This window comes from Piliocolobus tephrosceles, chromosome 9 (genome assembly GCF_002776525.5).
Source record: "Piliocolobus tephrosceles isolate RC106 chromosome 9, ASM277652v3, whole genome shotgun sequence".
NCBI classification, from domain to species: Eukaryota; Metazoa; Chordata; class Mammalia; order Primates; family Cercopithecidae; genus Piliocolobus; species Piliocolobus tephrosceles.
This window is the reverse complement of record NC_045442.1, coordinates 9,919,313-9,946,564: the sequence shown is the minus strand read 5'-3', so window position 1 is coordinate 9,946,564 and position 27,252 is coordinate 9,919,313. Positions and strand designations below refer to the sequence as shown.

The window sequence follows — 27,252 nt, the reverse complement described above, 5'->3', positions numbered from 1 at the left end:
AGAAAGAGAAGAAGCCTCCTGTAACCATGCCTAAATGTATTCAGAACATAGAAAATGAAGGAAGATTTGATACCAAAAACCAACAAAGATTGCCCACCAAAAAGAAACCTTTACCATACTGTCACATGCAAATAATGGTGCAAAAATCATAAATAAAAGAGTAGCAAACAATATCATTTGCAATTGCTCAAAAAAGACAAAATACTTAGATGTAAACCTAACAAAAGGTTTACAAAAAGGCTTAGAAAACAGGACTTGTATGCTGAAAACTGTAAAATTCTGATGAAAGAAAACAAAGAAGATTTAAATAAATGGAAAAATATTCCATGTTCCTTGATTGGAAGATTCAACATGGTAAAGATGCTGATTATCTACAAATGTACACACAGCTTTACTGCAATTCCTAACAAATTTCCAGTAAGATGTTTTTGTAGCTATAAACAAGATTATTCTAAAATTAATATAGAAAGGCAAAGGAGCAAGAATAGCTAAAACAATTTCTTAAAAGAATGAAGTGGGAAAATCAGCCTCCCCAGTTTCAAGATACTATATAGCTACAGTCATCAGGACTGTATGATCGTAAGGGTTCTGTGGAACAGAACAGAAACATAAATCAGGGTGGGCAAGGTGGCTCACATCTGTAATCCCAACACTTGGGGAGGCCAAGGCAAGTGGATTACCTGAGCCCAGGAATTTGGGACTAGCCAGGGTAATATCGTGAGATCCTGTCTCTACAAAAAATTTTAAAAACAAAAATTAGCCAGATGTTGTGGTGCATGCCTCTAGTCCTTGCTACTCAGGAGGCCGAGGCAGGAAGATTGCTTGAGCCTGGGAGGTTGAGGCTGCAGTGAATCATGGTCCTGTCACTGCACCACAGCCTAGGTAACAGAGCAAGACCTCGTCTCAAAAAAAAAAAAAAAAAAAGTTAAAGAAAGAGAAATAAATCCATACAAACATGTCCAACTGACTGTTTACAAGTGTAAAATCAATCTGATGGTGGAAGGATAGATCTTTTCAACAACTGGTACTGAAGCAATTAAGTATTTATAAACAAAATAAACCAACTGATGTGGCTTGGCTGTATCCCCACCCAAATATCATCTTGAATTGTAGCTCTCACAATTCCCATGTGTCATGGGAGGGACCCAGTGGGACGTAATTGAATCATGGGGGCAGGTCTTTCCCATGCTGTCCTCAGGACAGTGAATAAGCCTCATGAGATCTGATGGTTTTATAAAGGGGAGTTCACCTGCACAAGCTCTCTCTTGCCTGCCACCATGTAAGACTTTCCTTGCTCTTCCACCATGATTGTTAGACCTCCCCAGCCATGTGGAATTGTGAGTCAATTAAACCTCTTTCCGTTATAAATTACCCAGTCTCTGGTATGTCTTTATCAGCAGCATGAAAACAAACTAATACACAAACTTTTACCTAAATCTCACCTTTTATATAAAAATTAACTCAAAATGGATAATAGCATTAAATGTAAAACAAATAAAACTTTTAGAAAATAAAAGACTTTTGACATCTAGGGCTTGATAAAAGAAATTCTTAAACATGACACCAAAAGCATAATTCATAAAAGCAGGAAATTGAACTTGATTGAAATTTAAGAATTTTGCTCTGCAAAGCTGATGTGAAGCCAACCTAAGAAAACAGAAAGACAAAACATCGACTGGGAGAAAATATTTACAAACCACATATCCAACAAAAGACATATATCAAAAATCTGCTAGATAAAGAACTCTCAAGAGTGAAAACACAAACAATGCAACTAGAACATGAGCAAAAGACAGGAAGAAACATTTCACTAAAAAGGATATCTAGATGGCAAATAAGCACATAAAAAGACATTCAACACCACTAGCTATTAAAGAAATGCAAATTAAGATGGTGACGAGCTATCACTACGCACCTGTCAGAATGGCTAAAATAAAAAATAGTGACAAGATTAAATGCTGGTGAGGATGCCCAGAAACTGGATCACTCAGACATTGCTGGTGGAAAGATAAAGTGAACAGCCACTCAAGGAAACAGTTTGGCAATGTTTTACAAAACTGAATATGCAATGAACAGAGAAATGTGTATTATCTACGTGGAAAAAAATTTTTCTTTTTTTTGAGACAGAGTCTCCTTCTATCGCCTCAGCCTCCCAAAGTGCTGCGATTACAGGCATGAGCCACCGCACCCAACCCAAACAAACAACAACAACAACAAAAATTAAACACAAACAGTACCAGGAGTAAAAAGAAATATCTGAACAAATGGAAAAGCCAACACCACGTCTTTAGAGTGGAAGACACTGATTTCAGAGATGCCAATTCTCCCTCAATCCCTCAAGTTAAGGCAATCCCCTAAAAGATCAACAGAAATTTTTCTTGGAGATAATTTGGACCTTACTGAAAGTTTGTAGGAAAAAGAATATAGTAAGACTAGCCAGAAAAAGCCTGAAAAGATTAATAGGGAGGAAGAACTAAGTCAACGGGGCAGCAAAACAATGCACACTGTAATAACCACAGACATGTAGTTCTGGCCAATAAAGACAGAACAATGGGACAGAATAAAAAACCCAAAAGTAAACACCACAATACACAGGAATGTAGACTATCCTGTGGGTGGCATTTCGGTTGGAGAAAATATGGATCATATAATAATGTTGGGATTTCCTCGTAGCCATTTGAGAAAAAAACAAAAACGAACTTGACACGTTACATATACCCTACACCAAAATAAATTCCAGATGGTTCAAAGATGTCAATGTAAAAATTGAAATAATAAATGTACTAGAAGAAAATATAAGGAAAATTATTTATACGTTTAGAAGGAGTAAGGGCTTTCTAACTATGATATAAATCTTGAGACTGATGATGTTAACCACATAGAAATTCAAACTTTTTGCACAGCAAAAAGATGCCATAAGCAAAGTGACAAGAAAGGGAATAATTGGGGAAAATATGAGTAGCTCAAATCCCAGTCAAAGGACAACGTGGAGGGATACAAGGTAAGATTGAGGAGCTGCCTCAATCGTGGATGTCTACCTTGCTGGAGTTTCACAGCAATCACCTTGCTGGTTAGATCTTCTCCCTCCAACTCCCCAAATCCATGCAAGCAGCCATCATCAGCTACAGCAAACACCACCAGATGTGGCAAGTGGGCAGAGTCAGTCACATAAGAGGAGCACTAGTAGTCCCCAACCTTCATTTGTGCAAGGCACTGGCTGTTGCCCACCTCTACATACAAGTAGAGAAAGCACTATTAAATCCCTTTCTACTCAGAGCAAAGAGTCCCAAAAGTTTTCCTCATTTTTTAGGCCAATTCTCTGCTGGAACTATGAGGAAGCTGGCTGCCTCCTCTTCCTGTCCATCACCTCCTGACAGCTGCATTCCAACAGCCTAGCGGGCTTGAATCTTACCCATGGCCAAATTGTAACATTGGGCAGGACTGCTGATCCCAGGAGGTCTGGGCTTGCCTTTTGCAGCTTCTGGGAATAATATGCAAACAAAAAATGAAAACTTTATCTTATGTCTATAATAAGCATGGGTGCACACTGCACTCAGAACATGAGTGTGCACTCATCTCTGTGTGTGTGTGTGCGTGTGTGTGTGTGTGTGTGTGTGTCTTTCTTTGCTGGAACTCTAATCATGCAGTTAAATGGCTCTGCCACATTCTCAGTACAGCCAAAGGTGGGACACTGTGTGAACTGTTGATTTATTGGATTTTTCACTGTGGACTGGTTACCATGGCTTTTTGAGAATTCAGACCACAGGAGGAAATGCTGTAAACTTAGAAATATTATCTATTTTCCATTACCTCCAGTAAAAATGTCTATCAGGGAGAGAACTAGGGAAATGCCACTTTGGGGGCCAAGTCACAATAAATTTGGGTACAGGATGAATCAGTTCCTAAACAGCCCCAGTGCAGAGAAATAAAAGTACAAAGGTACTGAAAGCCCCTCAAATCTGGAATAGTTGCTTGAGGGATCAGGAAGAGAGAAACCCAAGAAAGAGCTCATAAGAATCCTAAAGAAGAGAGAGAAGTGGGTCAGCCCTGCCTCTGTGCAGTGTTCAGCAGGCACTGCCTACAGCTGGGAGCGCCAGCACCCATGATCCAGCATCAGAGAGCCAGGCATGGGGGTGGCTGGTCAAGCCATTTCAGGATTTTCATGTGCTCTCGGCACTTTGCCTTCGTGGGCACCATTAATTTACTATTGCTGCCACAAACTTAGTGGTTTAAACCACAGAAATTTATTCTCTTATGGTTCTAGTGATCAGAAATCCCAAAATCAGGGCTGCATTCCTTCTGTGGGCCCTAAGGAGAGTCCCCGTTCTTGCCTTTTCCAATGTCTACAGGCCACCCCTGCCTTATTGTAGGTCTCCTCCTCTATCTTCAAAGCCAACAATAGCCAAGCCCTTCCTCAAGTTCCCATATCTCTGGTATTTCCTCCTGTCTCCTTCTTCCATATTTCAGAACCCTAGTGATTACATTAGGGCCACCCAGGTCATCCAGGAAAATCTTTTCTACTCTAAGGTCAAGCAATTAGCAGCCTTAATTTCATCTGCAAGCTTAAATCTTTGCCATGTAACCAACCATATTCACAGATTCCAAGGATTAAGATAATGACATCCTGTAGGTGGAGGCCGGGGGACCTGGGGTAGGGGGGTTGAGGAGTGGGGGTTGGCAGGCAGGGAGCAGGTAGGGGGGTGCAGACTGGTGCAGGGCAGTGGTGTGATTATTTTACCAACCACGGGCCCCTTCCTCCAAAAAGAAAAGTTTTAAATTGTTTTTTTTTTTTTTTTTTGAGACGGAGTCTCGCTCTGTCGCCCAGGCTGGAGTGCAGTGGCTGGATCTCAGCTCACTGCAAGCTCTGCCTCCCGGGTTCCCGCCGTTCTCCTGCCTCAGCCTCACGAGTAGCTGGGACTACAGGTGCCCGCCACCTCGCCCGGCTAGTTCTTTGTACTTTTTTTTAGTAGAGACGGGGTTTCACTGTGTTAGCCAGGATGGTCTCGATCTCCTGACCTCGTGATCCACCCATCTCGGCCTCCCAAAGTGCTGGGATTACAGGCTTGAGCCACCGCGCCCAGCCAAGTTTTAAATATATTTTATGACTATGATGGTATAAAGATGAATATATTAACATTACATATTTGAATGTTTTCTTCAACCTAGAAGTTTGGGGGTTTTCTTTTGATTTTAAAAAGAAATTAAATGCTTTCATGGACCCCCTAAAGGTCATGAGACTCCAGGCACTGCATCTCCTGCTTCTGAGGGGTAAGTCAGCCCTGGGGGAGCCATGCAATGGCTCAGATGAAGCACACACACGTCCAGGCCTGTGAAGGTGTCTACACTTGCACAAGCCACACAACACAGGAGAAAGCCCTGAGCAATAGTGTTGTGAGGAGGGATATGTGCTGGACAGGGAAGAGGGAGCAGAAAGGACAGGATTTTACCATAAGGCAAAGCAGGTGCTGTGGTTGAGTGTATGTCCCTCCAAAATTCATATGTTGGAACCAAACCTCTAATGTGATGGTATTAAGAGTCGGCGCTAGGGGCTAGGCTGGGCACAGTGGCTCACACCTGTAATCCCAGCACTTTGGGAGGCTGAGGCGGGTGGATCACCTGAGGTCAGGAGTTCAAGACCAGTCTGGCCAACAGGGCAAAACCCCATCTCTACTAAAAATTTAAAAATTAGCCAGCCATGGTGGGGCATGTCTATAATCCCAGCTATTCAGGAGGCTGAAACAGGAGAACTGCTTGAACCCAGGAGGTAGAGGTTGCAGTAAGCCAAGATCTTGCCATTGCACTCCAGCCTGGGCGACAAAAGCAAAACTCCGTCAAAAAAAAAAAAAAAAAAGAGGTAGAGCTTTTGGGGAAGAGCAGAGCCCTCAGGAATGGATTAGTGCTCTTACAAAAGAGGGTGAAGAGAGCACCTGAGTGTCTTTTGCTCTTCCATCCTTTCCGCCATGGGAGGAGGACGCAGAGTTCATCCCCTCTGGAGGATGCAGCAACGAGGCGCCATCTTGGAAACAGAGAGGAGACCTCAAAAGACGTGGAACCTGCCAGCACTTCGATCTTGGACTTCCCAAACTGTGAGAAACAAACTTCAATTATGTATAAGTTTCCCAGTCTAAGGTATTTCTGTTATAGCATCATGAACAGACTAAGACAGAAGGTTAAGCCATGTTACTTGGGCTTTCTAAACCTGTTTTCTCATCCATACAATGAGAGAAGAAAGGAACCTACATGGGCAGGGTTACAATGAACAGCACAGGAGGTAACACAGGCAAAGTGCCCAGCCGCCCTGGTGTAGGGAACCCATGTGCTTTTATTTTTAAAAAGTTCCTGCCGGTCAAATTTATGCCAACAAAATACAGATATGTCACAGGAATATTTTCATAAAATGTCAGATGCTACTTCTTAGCTGCAACATGATTCAGTTGCCAGGGCCTTCCTGGGTGCCCTCTGGAGGCACTGGGGGTGGTGCTGGAGGTCCCAGCTAGGGATGAATAGGGCTTGGGGGTGCTCAGAGGTAAGATGAGGCCACCTGGTAAATGAGAGAAGTTTCAGCTTATTGTGTCTCTGCCATGTGTCCAGGCTGAGCTCACGGCTTTGCACAGGCATCTCACCACCACTCAGCAAGCTGAAAGAGTGAGGCATCTCCTCTTCCCATGGTCCAGGAAACTGAGGCTTAGAAGGGCGAGATGGCCACTGGCCCACCCACCTACTCAAGGCCAGTGGCAGCTGCCTCCCAGTTAATGACACTAGGACCACACAGAGCAAGTGAGAGTTATCAGAGAACTGAGGATGTGGTCTGAGCACATTTCAGCTTAGCTGGAGAGAAGATAGAGGAATGGGGTAGGGGCAGTACTGGCATGAGAATAGGACCCTCCATGAAAGGGAAGGAGATCCAAGAAAACAGCAGCAACAGCAGACTCCTACAGGGCACTTGCTACGTGCCAAGGACAATCTTAACTGCTTGATGGGAATTAACTCATTTAATCCCCACAACAACCCTATGTGGTAGCTACGATTACATCTCCATCTTACAGATGAAGAAACTGGGGCCCGAAAGGCTCAGAAACGGGTTCAAGGATGTGCAGCTCGGTAGGTCTGGAATCCCAGTCTCACTCCAGAATCTGAGCTATTATTCACTCTTTAGAGTGACACCAGTGAGGACCTGGTCATCTGGGGGGACAGAGAGCAAAGGAGTGGAGCTGCATCTCCCCAGGGCCTCCTGGAGCAGGTATCCTCCCAGTGGTTTCTGCACTAAAGAGCCCCACCTATGCTAGGTGGACTCTGGCTTGGCAGAAGCTGTTTGGCCTCCAGAGGAGACAGGGTCAGGAGGGGCTGGTCATAGAGACCTGCCCTGTGCAGGGCTCTAATCTAGCACTGGAAATTCAAGGGCAAACAACCCTGCCTGCTCCCCAGGGGCAACATCAGTGTAAGTACAAATAGATAGGTGGTCAAATAAAGCCAAGAGAGGACATGAAGCAACTGAGGCTGGGTTTTAAAAGGTGGGCAAAGAAGGCCTCTGAGCACAAGGAGGGTTGCGCCTGCAGGAAGAGGGAATAGCAAAGTGCAAAGGCACCAGGGCAGCAGCAGGCCCGGTGTGTTTGTGGAACAAAAAGGATGCTCCTGGGCTGGAATGCAACGAACAAAGGGAATGACATCGGATGGGCAGTAGGAGCCAGTCTCCATAGGCCCTTGTGGGTTGCTGTAGTCTCACTGACCTCTCCAAATGCCATGTGGAAATCTGATCCCATGTTGGAGATGCAGCTTAATGGGAGGTGTCTGGGTCATAGGGACAGATACTTCCTGAATAGAGTAATGCCCTCCTTGGTGGGGGGCAGGGGGTGCTGAGTGAGTTCTTGCCCTATTAGTTCCCCCAAGCTTCCATGACAGCTGGCTGTTAAAAGAAGCCTAGCACCTTTCCCCTCTCTCTTGCCTCCCCTCTCCCCATGTGATCTCTGCACACGTACCAGCTCTCCTTCGCCTTCTGACATGAGTGGGAGGAGCCTGAGGCTCTCCCCAGATGCAGATGCGGCCACCATGCTTCTTGCACAACTGCAGGATCATGAGCCAAATAAATCTCTTTTCTTTATAAATTATCCAGCCTCCGATATTCCTCTATAGCAACACCAACGGACTAAGACATGGGTCAAGGGGTGGAGACATTGGTGAGCTAATCAGGGGAGGGGGCCCACAGCAAGGGGGCCTCCCCACAAAAAAAACAGAGGGAGGCAAAGGCAAGATGTGCCCAGCAACCATCTGAGAGGTTTCCTGGGGAGTCACAGCTGGGGAACAAGGACCCTCGGATAAAGCAGAGTGGAAGCTTCCAATCCGGAAACAAACTCAAAAATCAGAGATTTCCCCATCTGAGAGCTCATGCCTTCATCATCAACACCCAGAAAGCCAAGAACGAGCCCCTTGTGAAAGCTTTATTTAATTTCAAATAACTATCCCTGCATTGCTGAAATTTAACGTAAAATGCAGAAATGATTGCATGCCCGGCCTTCTCCTTGAACTTAGAGATGTTTTCATTAAAACGCTTCTATTTCATGCTAAACACTATGGTTCAGAAACTGACAGTTTTCAAAGAGGTTAGAAAGGAGTTTGGAAACTTCTCTCTCCCCAGCCCCCCAAAGGTGCCAAACATTTCATTTCACCCTTAAGCGAGGAGACACAGCGTGACACATTCTGAAAATGCACACACCCTCTCCCGAGAAGACGGGTGAATGATTTATGAAGTGTTGGCCTCCCTTTGCACTCTGCTTCTGAGCTCCTGGCCTGGCCCCGCACCTTCTCTCTGCACTGTGGCAGGCTGCTGCCATGTGGGCCCAGGTCCCTTGGGAGGAACAAGGGGACACAGAGGCCGGGACGATGCCTCAGGGGAACAGAAAGCTGGATCCAGTGGAAGAGAAAGGGTGGACCTTGCTGAATGCTTCCTGCTGTGAAAATGGGAACCTCGGCCAAAGGAGGTGTTTGGGGAAGCTCGGGCTCCCCCACCCCCTGGACCAAGGTCCTCCAGCTGCTTCTGTATTTGTCTCTTTCCTTCTCACCTCCCTTTCCGCTTCTGCTAGAGACCCCACTGTCACTTCAGCTGCCTCCTCATCTCCTCTCCCGATCCTTGCAGGGTCCAGTGTCCCCTGGAGATCCCCCCAACAGGGATGGTGCTGAGTAGCCAGTCCTCAAGCCTCAAGATTCCCAGAAGTCTGCTCCTTTGAAACTCCCCGTGGCTCCATCTCAGCCCCTTGCATCCTGACCCCAGTCATCAACTCCACTGCCCCATGGGGTCCTCAGATAGGGCCACTGTTTTCCCCTGCCAATCCTCCATCACTTCTGAAGCGCCATCTCCCACAGGGGCTCCTGAACCTGCCCTGCACCTCCAGGGAATCAGCCCTCTAGCTTCAATTCCCACCCCACCAGCCCTGAGTCTCACAGGCCCTCACTCCTGACACAGGTGGTGCCACCAGTGCCACACTGCCCTCGTTCCTGATCTCCTCCAGCTGCAACGGCCACCAACTCCACTGCCCCTAGTAAACATACCACCAAGCGTGCCCAAAAGGACAGTGACAATTCCACATCTCCAATGCCCACAGAGCCCTCTCTGCAACTGAAGGAAGATGCTCCCTGTCCTTTATCTCAATGCAGATCTTACTCTCTCTGAGTTTCCAGCCCTAAATTCTGCCACACTCCCTGTCTGCAGAGGACCCCACCTTCTATTTCACCAAGAATGTGAAATCCTCTGGGGTGAAGGCTTGGGACACCCCTCAGCACTGCTCCCCACCTTCACTATCTCAGGGTATAGGAGAACCTCCTCCTTTCCAGGTGAGCCCCTGCCCCCCAGTGTCAGCACCTCAGGGACCTGCCCCATCAGCCACCCCCCACCAACTTTCCCTTCACCTGGATCTTCCCCACAGGAGAGATCTCAGGGTAAAGGAGACCCTCCTCCTTTCCAGGTGAGCCCCTGCCCCAGAGTCAGCCCCTCAGGGACCTGCCCCATCAGCCATCCCCCACTGACTTTCCCTCCACCTGGATCTTCTGTCCAGCCAAGAAACAGCCAGATTCCCAAGAAGCAAGGAGGGAAATTCGCCTTTCTTCTCCTGGTCTTCCTTCTGATGTTGGCATCTTACCCACTCCTTCCCTTCACCATCAGGATTCTCCAAAGAAAAGCTGAATATGGAACTCCTGCTAAGACTTTCCATTGCCAAACAGAAAGCGAGCGTCTCAGGGCTCAGGGCTAAGCCTCCCCGTCCTTGCGCTCTCAGGCACAGAGCCTGGCTCACAGCAAAAGTTCCATCCATCTTCCTCTCATTAGCCTAACTCCTTCTTACAAAGTCAGCCTACCAGCCAACCCTCCTCAGCCCTCAACTCACAAACTCATTCATCAAATTTTTGCCCCACTTAAAGGACAAATGCACAGACTTCAAGATATACACAGAATCATTTTGTCGATTAAAGAGCTAAAATTGAAAAGATTTGGCTCCTTCCAACTGCCTGTATTTATTCCAAATCATTAGAGTCATCTATTCACCTCAAGCAGAATAATTAACTTTTCAATCATCACATTGGTTATAACTGTTAACACTCATATATCTAATATACTTTCTGTCATTAGGGAAATAAAAGATTGCTTTTCATTAGTATACTAACACTGCACAAAATTATAATGCAGTAGGGAAGGATACTTCATAATTGTGAAAAATATAAATTATTCAATATCATTAAAACAACCAGATTGTTTTAATGATATTGAATAATTTATATTTTTAATGATATTGAATAATTTATATTTGTATAAGTTATTGTATTACTTTCAAATAGCATGAATTATTTGGAAAACTAATAAAACTGCGGTTGTAGAACTTATCATCAAGTTGGTTATGAGCTTGCGTCAGGACCGTGGTGGCTGAGCCTCGTGATTTTGCCTTTTTGTCTCTCCCATTTGTCCCCCAGGGCTCACAGCAGCTCCCCTGTGCCCATTTATCGTGGGATGCGCCTTGCTGAGTCTAGTAGACCCATGAAGGTACTGGACTCTTCCACTAGATTGAAAGCTCCCTGCAGGCAGGGCCATTTCTTGCCCACTTTTATATCGCTAGTGCTTATTGTAGAGCACTTGATAAACATCATAGGAATGAATTAATAGACATCCAGAGAGTATCAGAAACAAATAAGATCATGAATGTTCATTTTTAAATTCCAACTATAGGGCAAGGCATGGTGGCTCATGCCTGTAATCCAGGCACTTTGGGAGGCCGAGGCAGGAGTATTACCTGAGGTCAGGAGTTCACGACCACCTGACCAACATGGTGAAACCCTGTCTCTACTAAAAATACAAAAATTAGCTGGGCACAGTGACAGGTGCCTGTAATCCCAGCTACTCAAGAAGCTGAGTGTTATCAATTGAACCTGGGAGGTGGAGGTTGCAGTGAGCCGAGATCACACCTCTGCACTCCAGCCTGGGTGACAAAGCAAGACTCCATCTAAGAAATAAAATAAAATAAAATCCAACTATAAATGTCCTATAAAGGAAAAGTTTGTTTCTTAAGTGTATATTGTAACTCCAACTGCTAGTCAAGTCCTTCTGTATTTCAATAGCCAGCTAGAAGTCACTCTGAATAGCAACATCCATTTGGAAAAATCTACCAGGCTGGCAAGTTCCTCCCTTTCCATTTCTGAAACATTACCAACCAAAATGCAACACACTGTGAGACGAGGGTACGCTCTGCACACTTAACTAGAAAACTCAAACTCTAATTCCAACTCTGCCATGGCTTGTCTTGGTGTGAATTCCATTTCTGCCTGCGACCCTGCAGGACCTGGGAAGTGGCAATGGGCATCGGGGGGAGTGTGCAGGATAGTAACCTGCGCAGACCACCCTCGAGCTATTTACTAGGCTCCTACACACAGATACTTCCACCAATTTGTCCTCCGAGGTGTTCCTGTGAGGAAGAAGAGGGGAGGACCAGGTAGGTGACTGTCCCCAAATCCTCAGATTCATGCAAAGCAGCTTTCTCTGTCTATATTTTCTAAATATTTCCAAGAAAAATTTTATTTGAGAGAAGAATCTATACCTAAAAATAAAGCTTGAAAACCACAGTTACAGATAAACCCAAAGACGTGTGGCAGGAACAGCTACCACTTACTGTGCATTTATTATGTGCTGGCTCATTTAAAACATCATAATTTAATTTTACTCTCACCGCATCTTTATGAGATAGAGAGTAGTTATCTCATTTTTAGAGAACAGGAAACTGAGGGTCACAGAAGAGAAATCTCGAAACCAGCAAGGGCCGAAAGCCCTGACATGGCGGCCGCTCTACAGGAGCTGTCCAGCTCCACACACCTGTGGCTTCTCAAGCTTCTCTTCCCGAACCCCTCCACATTCCCCCTTACATGTGTAATAGAAATAAATGCTTATCCATGTATCGTCATAGATGAATTAGCTCATTACCATTCCATGTGAATGAGTCTTTGATGACTCTTTACTTCATATTGATACTCATTCATTAAAGAGTTATTTCTTGTGCATCTAATAGGCGCCTGGTCCTGGGTAAGGTCCCAGGAATAAAGACTGTCAAGACATGGATCTGCCATCAAGGGAATCACAGACTAGCGGGAAGAAACATGAAAACCAATCAATAGAAATATTAAAAATGGTACCATAGCCGTCTGAACTGGGAGCAGTGTGGGGATGGGTCATGCCAAGAGAGAAAGGGAGATGACTACTGCCTTCTTCACTGTTAGTATTGAATGATACTCATTTTTGACATGTTTTCTGGACATACTGAGATAGAAAAAGGCTCAGATACCAAGATGTATCCTAATCCCATTTCCTCTTCAGTTCTCATTGGAGACAGTACTATTCCAAGAGATAAGACAAACCAAAACTCATCGGGTTTCTTTTCATTGTTCCTGGAGAATAATTTGGCTTGAAATACATTTTAAAAAATAAACTCTTAAAGTAATTCTATCCCTTGCCTTCCCTCTGAGATGTTCCTGTACTGTTTGAGCCAAAGAAAGATACTGTTCCACTGCAATTCCTTGCTTATCCCAAATCTTCTCGTGTTTCTAGCTGAAATGGAATGTGAGCTTTATACCTACCTTTCACTTATTTTCTAATCCAATAATAACCCGACTACTGGGTCTCTAAGGACAGTGGCCAGACAGCTTAACATGCAAACATTAAGGCAAAAATCCCCATGGATAACCTCAAAACAGTCTTTTGTTTTAAGTTTCCATTTTTTCCTGAGCAACCCAACTGCCCTCATAAATTCTTGCCTTTCAGAATATCAACAGTGAAAACAATTGTTATGGGAATAAGCTACTGCTAAAAGCAAAACGCATGCCACAGAGGAAAAATCAACAAATACATACACAAACGCTACTGAAAAGCAAGGCAAATAAAATGTGATGCACAAAATGGCATAAATGCATAACCAACTGTTGTCAAAATGCACAAATTATTCGAGCTCTGAAAATGTATTCACAGAAAAGAATTCAAATGAAGAAAAAGTATGAAAATGCTTTCTCACAACATGATATGTGATAATAGAAAATTGGGACAGTGATGGAGGTGTGGCTGAGTAAATTACAGGCCATTAAAAATGATCATTACAAAGCCTGAGTAACAGCATGAAAAATGTTACTGATATGTCTTTAAGTTAAAAATAAAATAACTGGATATGTAACATGATTGCAATATGAGGGGAAAAAATCTGTTAGCATAAAGACCATGGAATCATGCATAATGTTTTAAAATTTTGCTGGATGTTATACTATTGTCTTTACAGTAAAAAAAAAAAAAAAAAATTCAGAGTAAAATAGATGATGAGTCACTGCCTGACAACTGTCACTGCCTAAGAAAGTCCCCTTTGCAGGGACAATGACAGGTGTTTAAATGTGAGCACAGATGCCAGGTTCATCTCACTTATCCCACTTTATTTATTTATTAACCTTCCAGAAATTAAAATTAATCTAGTCAGCAAATTAAACTTTGATTTTATTTGATTGCCAAGTAATTAGTAAATATTGAAAGATGGTAAGACATGAGCTTTCAGAGTGCAGTATAGATGGGAGGGTTGGGGAGGACTGCAGACGGGAGGGATCTGAGCTCACAAATATCACAGTTTCCTAATGTTCACGTGTGGGACATTTGTGATCTTGGCTTCTCAATGTAGGCAGATGTGAGAAGAATTTGAAGATTTCTTGTATACGTTCAGAAAGCACCCAAGGTCCTGCTGACTCTACTACGCCCCTCCACAAAGCCCCCAAGCTCCGCATGACCATTGTCCACATGGCTGGAGCCACACGACATCCCTCACAGATGCAGCTCTGCCTCGGTCTCCACAACCAGCCCTGAGCCGAGGTCGACGGGGTGATTTTGTTCATGTATTTTTGCTTGCTTATTGTAAAATAAACATTACATAAAATTTATCATTTTAACCATCTTTAACTGTACAGTTCTGTGGTATTAAGTACATTCACATTTGCAACCATCTATCTCCAGAACTTTTCATCAACCTACACTGAACCTCTGTACCTCTTCAACATTAACTCCCAATTCCCCCTTCCTCCTAGCCCTGGCAACACCATTCTACTTTCTGCCGCTATACATCTGACTGCTCTAGGTCATCATGGAAGTGGAATCATGTAGTGTTTGTCTTTTGTGACTGGCATATTGCACTCAGCAGAATGGCCCCAAGCTATACCCACATGTAGCATGTGGCAGCATGCCTTCCTCTTTAAGGCTGAATAATATGTTCCACTGTATGCATATGTCATGAGACAGGGGGTTTTCAGGGGCTGCAGCCCACCTCTCTTGGGATTACAATCGGGTCACACTTGTCACTGTCCCAGCCTTGGCCCTGAGTGAAATTCTGAGAAATGGGACCCCTTCTCATTCGCAGGCCTCAAGCTGTGTCATCCTTGACTTTCACTACTTCTCCGGTGGTCCTTCATTCAGGAACCTAGACTTCCAGTCCTTCTTCCCAGGATCTGGACAATCCATGCCCTCTACTCCAGAACTGTGTACTCACTGCTTGTCCAGAGGTCCTGCCTTGGGCTGTGCCCTGGCCACCAGTCAGGACACCAATATCTCGTCCCAGAGCCAAGACAGCAGCCGCTTGCCTAAAGCACCTGGGGCAGATCTTTCTTTCCACTCCTGTGCAGGCGGAGGGTGCCGTTCTGAGACGCACCTTCCTTCCAGGAGAATGTGTCGACAGTGAGTCCGGCCTCCTGTTCATATTCCAGTTTTATCCCCTTCTACTGCCCATCACCAAACACCTCTCTGCAACTTCCCTGTGTCTGTCCAGACCCTCAAAAGTGAGACCCAAAACAGGATCTTAGAAAGCCCATGCCCAGGTAGACTCACAGCCAGAGGGAGTTCCTCCCTTGAGTGATGACGCCAGTGAATCTGGTCAGGCGCCGGGCGTCCACTTCAATCCACTGCTGGAGGTCATTTCTTCCCGCGCACCACGCTCCGTCATAAAAATCATTTTCATTAATGCCCGCCTAGAAAGAAAGAAAGGGGTGTTCTTCAAAAAGACTCTAAATTGAAGACAATTAAGACATATCTTTGCCTGAGACTGAGAGGAAGGGAGGGAGGATAGGAGAAGAAAATGAGGAAGGTGTTAAAGAAAAAAATAATTGCGCCCTGAATGCCTTACCCTAAATCATAAAAGGGAGATGCTTCGTATCCACAAGTTGAAAATATTTCAATATACCATGTCCTCTTTTTGCCCAGTGTGAAAGATGAAATTTAATGAGTACTCCTACTACTCATTCATCTAGCACACAGAAACCATCTCCCACACAGCAGCCCACGCACACCAGGTGCTGGGGACGCAAAGGTGAATCGTTCCCTCCCAGAACCTCGCTATCTAAGCAGGAAGAAAGATGTGAAAATAGATGAATTAGAACACAGTGGGGCCGGCGCTATTTCAGGAATATGAGCAAACCGCTGTGGGAGCATTTAAGGACAGAATCCCTAACTTAGTGTAGGGCCGCCCATAGACAGAAAGCCCCAAGACCAAGGTGATACTTGAACTAGGCATTGAAGGGTAAGTTTATCCAATGAACATTTGTTTGTTAGTGTTTAAGTCATTTGATATATTCAGTATCAGTTGCTATTACTACCAAAAATTCTTTTTTTTTTTTCAGAGATGGAGTCTTGCTATGTTGCCCAGGCTGGCCTCAAACTCCCGGGTTTAAATAATCCTCCCTCCTCGGTCCTCTGAATAGCTGGGACTACAAGCACACGCCACCATGTCTTGCTCAAAAATTCTTTTGATCTGAATTTCCAAGATAGGTAAAGTTTTGCTCTGGAATTTTCTCTATATTATCACCACGTGAAGAGATAATTCCCTGACTCCTCACCTCCCAAAAAGGACATTTGAACCAAGTGAAGCATCCTCGTTTATTAACCCTATTTTTCCATGGCTATTTCACAAAGTTATTTCTTATGATCAGATAAAAAAAAAAGTCTGAATGATAAAAATGATCAAACAGCTCATCTTCCCTATCTCTGAGCACTTTCAGCTCAAATTCTGGGGACAGCCTTACTTTTAATGGGCAATGGAAATGTGAAATTAAGAGTCCAGCTATAGGAGTGAACAACTTGGCCAAAGATTGCACTGAGCAAAACTCTATCCATCACTGCACCAGCTAACATAAGCGTTGTATCAGGACAAAACCACAGTACAGTGTTAGACATCTAAGGCTTAGCAGATAAGAATAGAACTGCCACATAGCCTGAGACGTGTACCCTATAGAATCATGGAAACTGGAAGGAACTGTCCATCAAAGTCTACTGACCAGAATTTGAAATTAAATTTAAGGCTCCTGGTTTTGCCAGCCTGAATATTTTGCTTCTGCTGCCAATCTCAGTTCTTTCTGAGTACACTGGACAGTCAATTAAATGTAGCACAGTGTCAGGGGAATGGAGAGCTCTTTCCAAAGATGACTCATTGGGAAGTGACAGCCACCTCTGCAAAATCGATTATGAATTTAAAAAGCAAGTGCCTGGGAGAATTCAGTGAAAGAGGAGGTACCAGCCCCTGAGATGTTACAAAATTATACCATCGTGCAATAAATGATATTCAGATGATGCCTCTGAGAAACCATGAGAAGAATGCATTCATCTCTTTCTCTTTAATAATGTAGGGAAATCACTGATAAATTTTGGAGAAATTTCAATTAAAAGTTGGTGAAATAAAAAGTTTGATTCTTTAAAGGGTCCACTAGTCTTGAAAATGTCACTAACATTGAATGAATCTTTCTACTACAATACCAAAAAAAAAAAAAATGGAGAATTAATGTAATTTTACAAAGGAAATTAAATTATATGCATTTTTTTTACCTTAAAGAAAGCACACCAATGTACCTAACAGACTCAATTTTGCTTAAGATAAATGTGGGAATTATCAAATCCATAACAAAGAGAAAACCTGATACTGTCTAAGATCAACCTAATAGGATTTTTCCGTTTCAAGATGATAGGATAAACATGTTAGTTTTTCTGTGTTCTTCTCTCAAAAGTCAACTCCAAAGAAAGAAAGCAAGATACAGAAATACAACTTTGATCTCTGATAAAACCAGAAGACATATAAAAGCCCTAAATTACAATATATGAAGACAGAATCGGACGGAGGAATCCTGAATGACTCAGCAAGAGAAGGAAGCGCAAATGTCAAAACAGCACAATCAGAAGCAAACTACACAGAACCTTAGAAAAGCTGAGAACCTGGGTTTCAAGACATCTTTGAGAGGTAAGGCTAAGGCAGGACTCAACAGGGAATTCCTTCAAAATGTGTATTAAAAAAACAATTAGGCTAGGCGCAGTGGCTTACATCTGTAATCCTAGCTGCTCAGGAGGCTGAGGCAGGAGAATCACTTGAACCAGTGGGGCAGAGGCTGCAGTGAGCCAAGATTGCACCACTGCACTCTAGCCTGGGTGACAGAGCAACACTCAGTCTCAAAAAAAAAAAAAAAAAAAAATACAATTAATTCCCCCATATATCCACCCCCATTCCATAGAGGACTTGAAGTTTTTCTCTGAAAAGAAAGCAAACTGTAGAGACTCTGGACTGGGGACACTAGGCACAGAGGAGGGCAAGGGTGCCATGATGGATAAAACCAGTAACTTCTGGGGCATCAGCACACTAAAGAGTGAGATGCTCCAGCTCCTTCCCCCAACCAGCTATAGAACACCATGCAAACTACAATAGAGGACAGAAAAAAGGCTTTAAAAATCTATAATTAATATTTCTAGAAAGGTCTTGATTTCATGAAACAAGAACAGAATACTCTAAAGAAGGAAAAAGCACTGAACAAGAAAGAGCTCTTAGAAATTAAGAATGTGGAAGTTGGAATTTTTAAAATGTCAGCAACTTTCAAAATAGAAAGGCTTTCTATTTTTAAAACAGAAAGGCTAAAAAGATAAAGTTGAAGAAATCTCACAAAAAGTAAAACAGAACACAAAAATAGACAACAGGAGAAAAATAAGAAAAGCAGAGGAAGAAATCCAGAAGGATTTTAGAGGGGGAAAAACGACCAAATAAAAACTATACTTTCCAGTTAAGTCTCTGAAACACGAAGAATCTGGTATACATAAAAAACTAATACACACACCAAGGAATATCACTTTGAAACTTCAAAACATCAGAAATAAAGAAAAGATTCTAAAAGTTTCCAAAGAGGAAACAAGCAGTAAAACGAACACACACAAAGAAAGAAAGAGGAATAAGAATGACATCAGAATTCTCAATAGCAGCATCTGAAGCTAGAAGAATGGAGGGACAGTGCTTTCAATGTTTGAAAGGGAAAGATTTTTCATCCTAGCATTTTTACACTCAGCCAAACTATCAATCATGATGATAAAAGAAAGATGTTTTCAGATTCACACATTCTCAAAAAATCTGTTTTTCATATACCATTTCCATGAAGCTACTAAAGCAGCAGTCCCCAACCATTTTGGCACTGGGGACTGGTTTCATGGAAGACAATTTTTCCACCAGCTGGGGGTGGGGGATGGTTTTGGGATAATTTAAGCGTATTATATGTATTGTGCACCTTATTTTTATTATTATTAAATTGTAATATATAATGAAATAAAATTACACAACTTACCATAATGTAGAATCAATGGGAGCCTGAGCTTGTTTTTCTGCAACTAGACATTTTCAACCGGAGGTGATGGGAGACAGTAACAGATCATCAGGCATTAGATTCTCATAAGGAATGCACAGCCCAGATCCCCTACATGCACGTTCACAATAGGGTCTGAGCTCCTTTGAGCATCTAATGCCGCTGCTGATTCTACAGGAGGTGGAGCTCAGGCCATAATTTGAGCAATGGGGAGTAGCTGTAAATACAAACGAAGTTTTGCTCTCTGGCCTGCCACTCACTTCTTGCTGTGCATGCCCTGTTCCTAACCAGCCACAGATTGGTACTGGTCTGTGGACGGGGGACTGGAGACCCTGCACTAGAGGACACACTCCAAAAAAATGAGGCTGAACACCACAGAGAGGAATATATCAGATCCAGAAATGAAGGGTTCCAACATAGCAGAGAATTCTCAGAATGATGGTGAAGACCCAAGACAGTAGTAGCCATGTAGGAGACCCAGAGAGTAGCCCATTCAAATGCAGCAGGTGAAATGGCTTCTGAAGGGGTGTCTAACAGAAATGTAAAGCATAAAACAGGACTAAAAACCACTGAACAGATGTGGCTGCATAAAAAATGATATTGAAGGGTTTTTTTGTTTTTTATTTTCAGATCCAGACCTATTGCAGAGTATGGGGAAGAATATATTCTTAAAAATACCAGCAGGTCCAGGAAAACAAAAGGTTGTTAAGAAATGATATAAAGTAAATATTTCCTGACTCAAAATTAAATTATTTCTTGGTTCAGTAAGTAGGAAGCAAAATTTTCAGTCATAATAATGAAAACCTTAGATACAGATTTACCCAAAAATTGAGCTACAATTTTATCAGAAAGATGAAAGAGGGGAAAGGGGTGATAAAAATGTGTGATAGCCTCATCTTCCAGAATAGGGATCTAAAAGATCAAGTCCACATTTATAAATTGATACAGATCAATATGTGCACATTATTTAGAAGTGAAGATTTCAGGCCAGGCACGGTGGCTCACGCCTGTAATCCCAGCACTTTGGGAGGCCAAGGTGGGTAGATCACTAGAAGTCAGGAGTTTGAGACCAGCCTGGCTAATATGGTGAAACCCCACCTCTACCAAAAATATAAAAAATTAGCCGGGTGTGGTGGCATGCGCCTGTAATACCAACCACTCAGGAGGCTGATGCAGGAGAATTGCTTGAACCTGAGAGGCAGAGGTTGCAGTGAGCTGAGATGGCACCACTGCACTCTAGCCTGGGTTACGGGGTGAGACTCTGTTTCAAAACAAAAAGAAAAAAAAATTGAAGATTTCAATTCCCAAAGAGACAATTAAAAAGTTTCCAGTAGCTGTGCCATCCACAGTGCTTGGTGGCAGTCAGGGACCAGGTGCAATGTGAACTGTGTTTGTTATAAAACCGATAAGAAAAAATTTTAATTTTAAAAAGCAAAAGGAAAGGGATACATAGATATAGAGGGTGACTGATACAATGTCTACTGTTTATTTTTCATTTTTCAGGTATCTACAGAGCATTGACTACATGCTAGGTATTATGCAAAGTGCTTTGCTTTCTGATAGATAGAGACAACAGTGAATATCAAAATCATTCTGCGGCAGTGAGTCACTGATCTGCACTGTACATATTTCATAACCATGGACTGCCTCTACACAGAAACATCTGGAAGCAAATAAAAAGTCATATCCAAGTGAATGTAACTATTTAGCGATTCCAGGATAATTGACGTACAGCTGCCTCTCTGCAGATGTATCTCAGGGCTATTTGGACAGAAACAGGATAAACTGATAGTTATTTTTAAATATTTTTGAGAAAAAAATTTAGAAGCAATAGTTGAAACTATAGATTATCAGCAAGTTAATGCCTTTTCAGGGGGAGGTTATCTAAAAAATGTTAGCTGTGACATCTGATTAGTAAAGTAAGTAGTCTGCCATAAAATGGCCGTCATGTGGTCTGAATATCTATCTTCAATAAACCTCTGTAATAAACCACTGCTATAAACCCATAAAACTTTCCAGGTGCAATCAGCTGATCCTTCTGCAAATTGGCAATGCACCTTGTCCCAATTCCAACCTTAATCATCAGTAAAGTAGGCTGCACAGAAACACTGTTTTTGCTTCATTGTTTTTGAAGCAATTTTTAAAACCAAAACCAATTTCTTAACTATTTCCTTGCATCGGCCAAGGAACCTAGTAAATATCCACAGTTTAAAATTAAAAATATTTAAAAATAAAATCTATTCAACACACCATAAACCATTTATTAACTATTTAAAAGAAGAAAAGATGAAGAAATATACTAACTGAAAAAGAAACAGGCAAATGTTTTCACATCAACGTTCTAATTCAATTTAACGACAATCTGCAAAATGCTTTAGCCATTAACATTGTATATCTAGGAAACAAGTTTAATTCTCAAACAATTATTAATTCACTTATCAGTGACCCCATAAAGATTGTGTATATTCTCCTGTGCACTCCAAGAAGGCAGCACGGCTCAGAAACCCATGCAGGCCAAGTGCAAGTCCTCATTCTACAGCTCATTATTTAAATACCCCCAATTAGGTCAGTTGGTCTATAAAATGAGGATAGAAATAAAATATGTGATAATACCACTGTCACAGTTACAGGTATTTTATATAGAGCCTGTCACAGAAAACACAGTCAATACATGGAAGCCACTGAGGGTACAAGTATGATTCCCTTTGTGTTTAGTATATTCCTGCTGTGACCTGTGATTAAACTTGCTTTATGGTACAATTTCAGTTTTCTTCTATTAATAGGTGAGTTAGGTCCATTTAGCCCATTGACAGATGTTCTTTGTCTGAATGAATCATCCGCGTTTCTTAGATATTCTATTTTTATTGCTTCCTGTAACTTTGTTTTATTTTTATCTATTGATTTTTTTTTTTTTTTTTTTTGCTTTAAGTGCATATTTCCTCTGAAAATGCTAACGAGCTGTACCTTTGTTTTAGTGGTTGATTTAGTAACTATGTCTTTTACATAACATACTTAATTCTATATTTTCTTAGAAAGTACCCATTAACTCCCTACTATGGGCAGTGATTAAATCATTATTTCTACTTCCTGCTGCTTCTCCTCCTTCCCCTTTATCACCTAATTTCATTTATTATATTCTTAACATTCACTCTTATTCACTCTTCTTTTTTTTTTTTTTTTTTTTTTGAGATGGAGTTTCACTCTTGTTACCCAGGCTGGAGTGCAATGGCACAAGCTCAGCTCACTGCAACCTCCGCCTCCTGGATTCATTAGCTGGGATTACAGGTGCCAGTCACCATATCTGGCTAATTTTTGTACTTTTAGTGGAGACAGGGTTTCACCATGTTGGTCAGGCTGGTCTGGAACTCCTGACCTCAGGTGATCCACCTGCTTTGATCTCCCAAATTGCTGGGATTACAGGCATGAGCCACCATGCCTGCCCTAACATTCACTTTTAAAAGACTAAATCAAATATATCTCTCTTCTTTAGTAGAGCAGCTTTTTCATAAAGTTTTCATTAATTTTAAAATAGATAGAGAGAAGTGTGCAAATCCTAAGTGTGCAGCTCAATCAATTTTTACAAACTGTGTGTACCCACATAACCACATCCAGACCAAGATGTAGACCATGAGCAGCACACCGGAAGCTCCCTGCACCCCTTCCCAGACATTAACTTCCTGCAGACATAACCACCGCTCTGACTTCTTTCTTCTCTGGCTGGTTTTCTTATTTTCAAACTTTATACAAATGAAATCTACTGTAACTACTCTTTGTGTCTGGCTTCTTCTGCTCAATATTTATTATATCTGGGAGATTCACCCAGACAATTGCATGCAGCAGTAATTTAGCCCTTTAAACTGTCATATAGTATTTCACTGTAGTACATAAAAATGACTTATGATATATGTGGATTATTTCTATTTGGGGGTTATAAATAACGCTGCCATGAACGCACCTATTCATGTCTTCTTGTGCACATGTTAGCACATTTCCATTTAGGCATGAGAGTGAATTTGTTTTTTTTGTTTTTTTTTTTTTGTTTTTTTTGTTTTTTTTTGAGACGGAGTCTCGCTCTGTCGCCCAGGCTGGAGTGCAGTGGCCGGATCTCAGCTCACTGCAACCTCTGCCTCCCGGGTTTATGCCATTCTCCTGCCTCAGCCTCCTGAGTAGCTGGGACTACAGGCACCCGCCACCTCGCCCGGCTAGTTTTTTGTATTTTTTAGTAGAGACGGGGTTTCACCACGTTAGCCAGGATGGTCTCGATCTCCTGACCTCGTGATCCGCCCATCTCGGCCTCCCAAAGTGCTGGGATTACAGGCTTGAGCCACCGCACCCGGCCGAGAGTGAATTTGTTAAGTCAATGTGCATGAGAATGTTCAACTTTAATAAGTACAATAGTTCCCTGTTATCTGTGGTTTCTCTTTCCACAGTTTCAGTTATCTGAAGTCAACCACAGTCTAAAAATATTAAATGGGAAATTCCAGAAATAACCAATTTATCAACTGCGTGCCATTCTGGGTAGGGTGACGAAATCTCACACCGTTTCTCACCATTCCACCTTGATGTGAATCCTCCCTTTGTTTGGCGATCCACACCAACTACTTTAGCTGTCCCGTAGTCACTTAGCAGCCATCTTGGTTATCAGAATTGGTACTGCAGCGCTTGTGTTGAAGTCACCTTTGTTTTACTTAATAATGGTCCCACAATGCAAGAGTATTAGTAGTGGTAATTCAGATATGCCCAGGACACAAGTAAAATGCTTCCTTTAAGTGAAAAAGATGAAAGGTCTCAACTTAATTTTAAAAAGAAATAAAACTGTATGCTGAGGATGCTAAGATCTACGGTAAGAATGAATTTTCTACCTGTGAAATTGTGGATGAAAAAAAAGAAATCCATGCCTAGCATCTAAGAGTGTTTGGTACTACCCACAGTTTCAAGCATCCACTGGGGGTCTTGGAACATATCCCCCAGATAAGAACTGACTATTATACTGCCAAGCAGGTTTCCAAGTGGCTGTGCTACTTTACATTCCCAGCATTGTATGAATGTTTCCATTGCCCCACATCTTTGCCAACACTTGATATTATCCTTTTTTCAAAGCCATTTTGGTGCCTGCACATCCTGTCTCATTGTGGCTTTGATTTGTATTTACTTGACGACTAATGATGGAAAGTTCATTTTCTCATGGCCATTGGCCATGACATTGTACCATAACCACAGTGTAGCTTTTTGCCTCAGTACTTCCAATATACCATGTTCCCTACCACCACAGGGCCTTTGCACACACTCTTCCCTTTGACCTGGAATGCTCTTCTCTCCCTCTGCCTACCTTTGTCCAATAAACTCTCAACTTACCATCCTTCTTCATTTAGCCCAAGTACTCACTCCATCCTCAGGAAAGCCCTCCAAGCTCTAGCCTGAGGCAGGTATACTGGGCATACAGAACCACAGTATTGAATTGTGTTTCTTATTCTCCAAAATAGGCTCATGCCCTAATTCCTGGAATCTCAGGATGTTACCTTATTTAGAAATAGGGCTGGTGACCAGGCGCCATGTCTCAATCCCAGCATTTTGGGAGGCTGAGGTGGGCGGATCATGAGATCAGGAGATCCAGACCATCCTGGCTAACACAATGAAATCCTGTCTCTACTAAAAATACAAAAAATTAGCTGGGCATGGTGGCATGCACCTGTAGTCTCAGCTACTTGGGAGGCTGAGGCAGGGGAATTGCTTGAACCCGGGAGGTGGAGGTTGCAGTGAGTCAAGATTGCACCACTGCACTCCAGCCTGGGCAACAGAACGAGATTCCATCTCAAAAAAAAAAAAAAAAAAATGGGGCTGGTACAGATGCACTTAGTTAAGATGCAGTCAGATTAGAGCAGGATGGGCATATCCAGCATGACTGCGTCTTCAAACAGGGGGAAATCTGAACACAGAGACACACAGGCAGAGGGCAGATGATGTAGAGGCTTATGGGGAGAAGGCTGAGGGACCAGGGAGGCGGAGACTGGGGTGATGCATTTATCAGCCCAGGGATGTCATGGAATGCCTGAGGCCACCAGACGCTGGAAAGGGCAAGGAAGGACCCTTTCCTAGAGACTTCAGAAGGAGAGATGCCCTGCTAACACTCTGATTTCAGATTTCAAGCCTCCAGAACTGTGAGAGAATCAGTGTTTGTTGTTTACAGTTGCCCTGTCTGGGCTTACAACTTTGTCGTGGCAGTCACCAGGGAATGAATGCACCTGCTCCTCTCCTTCCCAGGACTCATTACAGATTGTAATTATGCATTCACGGGTAGGATATTTTTCAGTAATTTCATCTCCCCATTAGATTACTAGACTATCAGAGGTGCAGGTTAAAAAGCACAGGGAACATGCCCAACTCCCTTCTATTCTCTTGCATCCTTCATCCAAACCTCATCTGCCCTGTAACAGAAAATCCTACTTTCAAAATATCCTAAATCCAACCACTTCCGACCCCCTCCATCATCAGAAATCCAACCACTTCCGACCCCCTCCATCACTATCTTGGCTCAAGCCAGTACCACCTCCTGTCTAGGGCCTGAAGTCACCCCCCTTAACAGGCCTCTGCTTCAACGCTTACTCCCCGAAAGTCAACACAGTAACCAGGTTGATCCCTTTCACATGTAAGCCACAGCATGTCATTTCTGTGTCCAGAACTTTCCAGGGCTTCCCTAATTGGCTCATGGTTAAAAGCCAAAGTCCTGCCAGGGGCCCGCAGGCCTCCTGCTACCTCTGGCGCATGTCTCCTCCCCTGATGCTCACTCCAGCCTCCTGCTGCCCCTTGGCTATGCCGAGCATGCTTCCAACCCTGACCTTTGCTCAAGCCATCTCCTCTGCCTGGAATGCTCTTCCCACACCCCATTGGCTCCCCATTGATCCTCTTCTTGAAAAGTGGCTGCCACCTCCCCAGAGCCTGCCCGCTGACTACCACTACCAGCTGTCCGCTGGTTTTGTTTCCCTTTTTTCCACAGTATGTGCCACCTTCTAACATACTATAACAATAAACACTACGACTTGTTACATTTCCTGCTGATATGGTTTGGATCTGTATCCCTGCCCGAATCTCATGTCAAATGGTAATTCCCAGGATTGGAGGTGGGGCCTGGTGGGAGGTGATTGGATCATGGGGGTGGATCTCCCCCTTAGAACTGTGCTGGATAGTGAGTGAGTTCTCATGAGATCTGGTTGTTTAAATGTATGTGGCACCTCCCCACTCTTTTGCTCCTGCTAGGGTCATGTAAGCAGTGCCTGCCTCCCCGTCACCTTCTGCCATGACTGTAAGTTTCCTGAGGCCTCCCCAGAAGCAGAAGCTACTCTGTTTCCTGTACAGCCTGCAGAACTATGAGCCAATGAAACCTCTTTTCTTTATGAATTACCCAGTCTCAGCTGTTTCTTTCTAGCAGTGAGAGAATGGACTAATACACCTGCCTTGATTTGCCTCCTGCACTAGAACACAAGCTTCAAGATGGCAGGAATGTTTATTTTGGTCATTAAGCCATCCTCAGCACCTAGAACAGAAGCCAGCACATCATAGACCCCCAGTAAATATTTGCTAAGTGCTCAGGGCTCTTCTGTTTTTGCTCAGCGTTGTTTCCTCAGTTCTTATGACAGTGCTGAGTACATAAAAGGTTTCCAGAGGTGTGTTGTGTTTTTGTGTTGTTGTTATAATAAAATGAATAAATAAAAGAAATAATCTGGCCAGGCACAGTGGCTCATGCCTGTAATCCCAACACTTTGGGAGGCCAAGGTGGATGGATCACTTGAGGTCAGGAGTTCGAAACCAGCCCGGCCAACATGGTGAAACCCTGTCTCTACTAAACATACAAAAATTAGCTGGGTGTGGTGGTGCGTGCCTGTAATCTCAGCTACTCAGGAGGCTGAGGCACAAGAATCGCTTGAACCTGGGAGGTGGAGATTGCAATGAGCAGAGATTACACCACTGCACTCCAACCTGGGTGGCAGAGCGAGGCTGAGTCTCAAAAAAAAAAAAAAAAAGAAAAGAAAAAGAAAAAGAAAGAATCTGCTCTGTTATTCTTTCCTTCCCTCCTACTCTCCTTTTTCCTCTCCTCCCTCTCCGTATCCTGGC

At 43.2% G+C, this 27,252-nt stretch overlaps 1 protein-coding gene across 1 annotated transcript in view; it reads right to left on the bottom strand.

Moving 5' to 3' along the window:
- The window catches only part of CPXM2 (carboxypeptidase X, M14 family member 2), a 145,231-nt gene that overhangs the window by 80,084 nt on the left and 37,895 nt on the right, over nt 1-27,252 (bottom strand). Inside the window, exon 4 of the mRNA XM_023224345.2 lies at nt 15,371-15,510. Within this exon, the coding sequence (XP_023080113.2) occupies nt 15,371-15,510 (140 nt within the window). The remainder of the gene's footprint in view (nt 1-15,370; nt 15,511-27,252) is intronic.